Below are 1,891 nucleotides of genomic sequence, written 5' to 3' on the forward strand. Positions count from 1 at the left end.
AGGCGCGGTGGCTCACGCCTATAATCCCAGCCCTTTGGGAGGCTGAGGTGGGTGGATCATGAGGTTAGGAATTCGAGACCAGCCTGGCCAACATGGTGAAACCCCATCTCTACTAAAAAAACAAAAAAATTAGCCGGGCGTGGCGGCGCGTGCCTGTAGTCCCAGCTACTCAGGAGGCTGAGGCAGGAGAATCGCTTGAACCCAGGGAACGGAGGTGGCATTGAGTCGAGACTGCGCCACTGCACTCCAGCTTGGGCAACAGAGCAAGACTCCATCTCAAAAAATAAAAATTAAAAAAAAAAATAAACGTAAGTCAATTCAAATGACATGAAATGGAATTTCTATTCCTCAGCCACAGTCGCCCTGTTTCAAGTGCTCACTGGCTACATGGAGCTGGTGGCTGCCTATTGGACAGTGCATGTACAGAATGCTTCCGTCACTGTAGACAGTTCTGTTGGTCAATGCTAGATCATCAGCCCCATTTTATAGGGGAGGAAACTGAGGCTCAGAGATAAAGCAGAAAAGAGAACGGGGATGGGCACTCAGGGTTGACTGGTCTTGTGAGCCTCCGATGGAGAGAGAGGGTTTGGGGAGAGGCTGTGTGTCTCTGCGTGCTGCACATCTGTGATGACAGGGGCATCTGTACATGCACGCACATGTGTGCAAGTGTACTGTGGGACTTCCCTGGGTCTCTTCTCAGCATCTCCTAAGCTGTTGTCTGTATCCACCATTTTCTATTTTAGTCTCTCTCTCCAGGTGTCTTTGTCTCCGTCTCTTGGATTTTCTCTGTCCATCTTTTGGTGCCTCCAAATTCCCCTCTTTCTCCCTGGTTCTTTCTCTGCTCCGTCTCTCTCTCTGCCTCATCTTCAATCTCTCCTGGGTCTCTGTCTTTTTCTGTGACTCTGTTCCTCTTCCTGAGATTGCCTCTGTCTTATGTTGGGATCTCCGCACCTGCACTGGTATTTTTCTCTGTGTGCTCCTCAGCCCTCAATTTTTAAATCTCTTCATCCCTGGATCACAGCCCACCCCGAGCAGTGCCCATCTTCAGTCTCCTCACCCCGGCCTCCTCTCTGTCCCCCACCTGTGTCCCCAGCCTGTCAGTCCCCCTCGCATTCCCCCTTTCCAGGCCAAGGGCAAGGAATCTGGGCCAAATAGCTCCCCCTATCTCTCCAGCCCCCCTCCCCTCCCAGCCATAAAAATAGCAGGAGAAATTGGGACGGACGCCGAGGGGGTGAGGGCGGGGGCGCGGCCCGAGGAGGAGAACCAGGTGTCCGGGCACTCACGTCCGTCTGGGGGCCCTTCCCAGCGCCTGGACACTCGAAGGTCACAAATTCGTGGCATCGTCGATGAACCACAAAGCTGCAGACTAAAGGTGAAAATCATAGAGACACAGATGGAGGCACGGATCGATCCAGAGGGAGACCCCAGCGGACAGAAAATTGGAAAGAGAGAGCAGAACTCGGAAACAGAGAAAACCAGAAAGAGGGATCTCAACACAGACAGTCCAACAGAGAGAAAATCGGAGGCCAGAGAGAGAAGCAGGAGACAGAAACCCAAGAGACAGGTTCAGAGGCAGAAACAGAGACGCAGAGACTCACAGAGAGACACAGAGCACAGAGCCCAGGGAAGGGAGATGGAAAAAGAGAGAAAGAAAATAAGATCCCATTGACAGACAGACACAGGCCCACGGACCGAGATCAGAAAGCGAGGAGAGAGGCAGACAGATTCAAAGAGCAAAAACCGAAATATCTTCAGACGCAGCCCAGGAAGCAGCAACTTGGGCAGAAGTGAGTCTGGGGGCGCTGTGCCGGCCCGCCCCCCACCCTGACTCACTCTGTTCTCAGCAGTGGCAGCTGGTGCTCAAGGACTCGCCCCCCTCTCCCGCCCCCCA

General features: G+C 53.4%; 1 protein-coding gene across 1 annotated transcript in view; it reads right to left on the bottom strand.

The window, feature by feature from the left end:
- The window catches only part of PRKCG (protein kinase C, gamma), a gene marked incomplete at its 5' end in the record, with an annotated part of 33,510 nt that extends 32,140 nt beyond the window's left edge, over window positions 1-1,370 (bottom strand). Inside the window, one exon of the mRNA XM_011980096.1 lies at window positions 1,284-1,370. Coding sequence (XP_011835486.1) covers window positions 1,284-1,370 — 87 coding nt within the window. The remainder of the gene's footprint in view (window positions 1-1,283) is intronic.
- Between the last annotated feature and the right edge of the window lie 521 nt (window positions 1,371-1,891).

The sequence above is a fragment of the Mandrillus leucophaeus genome, unplaced genomic scaffold (assembly GCF_000951045.1).
Source record: "Mandrillus leucophaeus isolate KB7577 unplaced genomic scaffold, Mleu.le_1.0 Scaffold104, whole genome shotgun sequence".
Classification (NCBI taxonomy): domain Eukaryota; kingdom Metazoa; phylum Chordata; class Mammalia; order Primates; family Cercopithecidae; genus Mandrillus; species Mandrillus leucophaeus.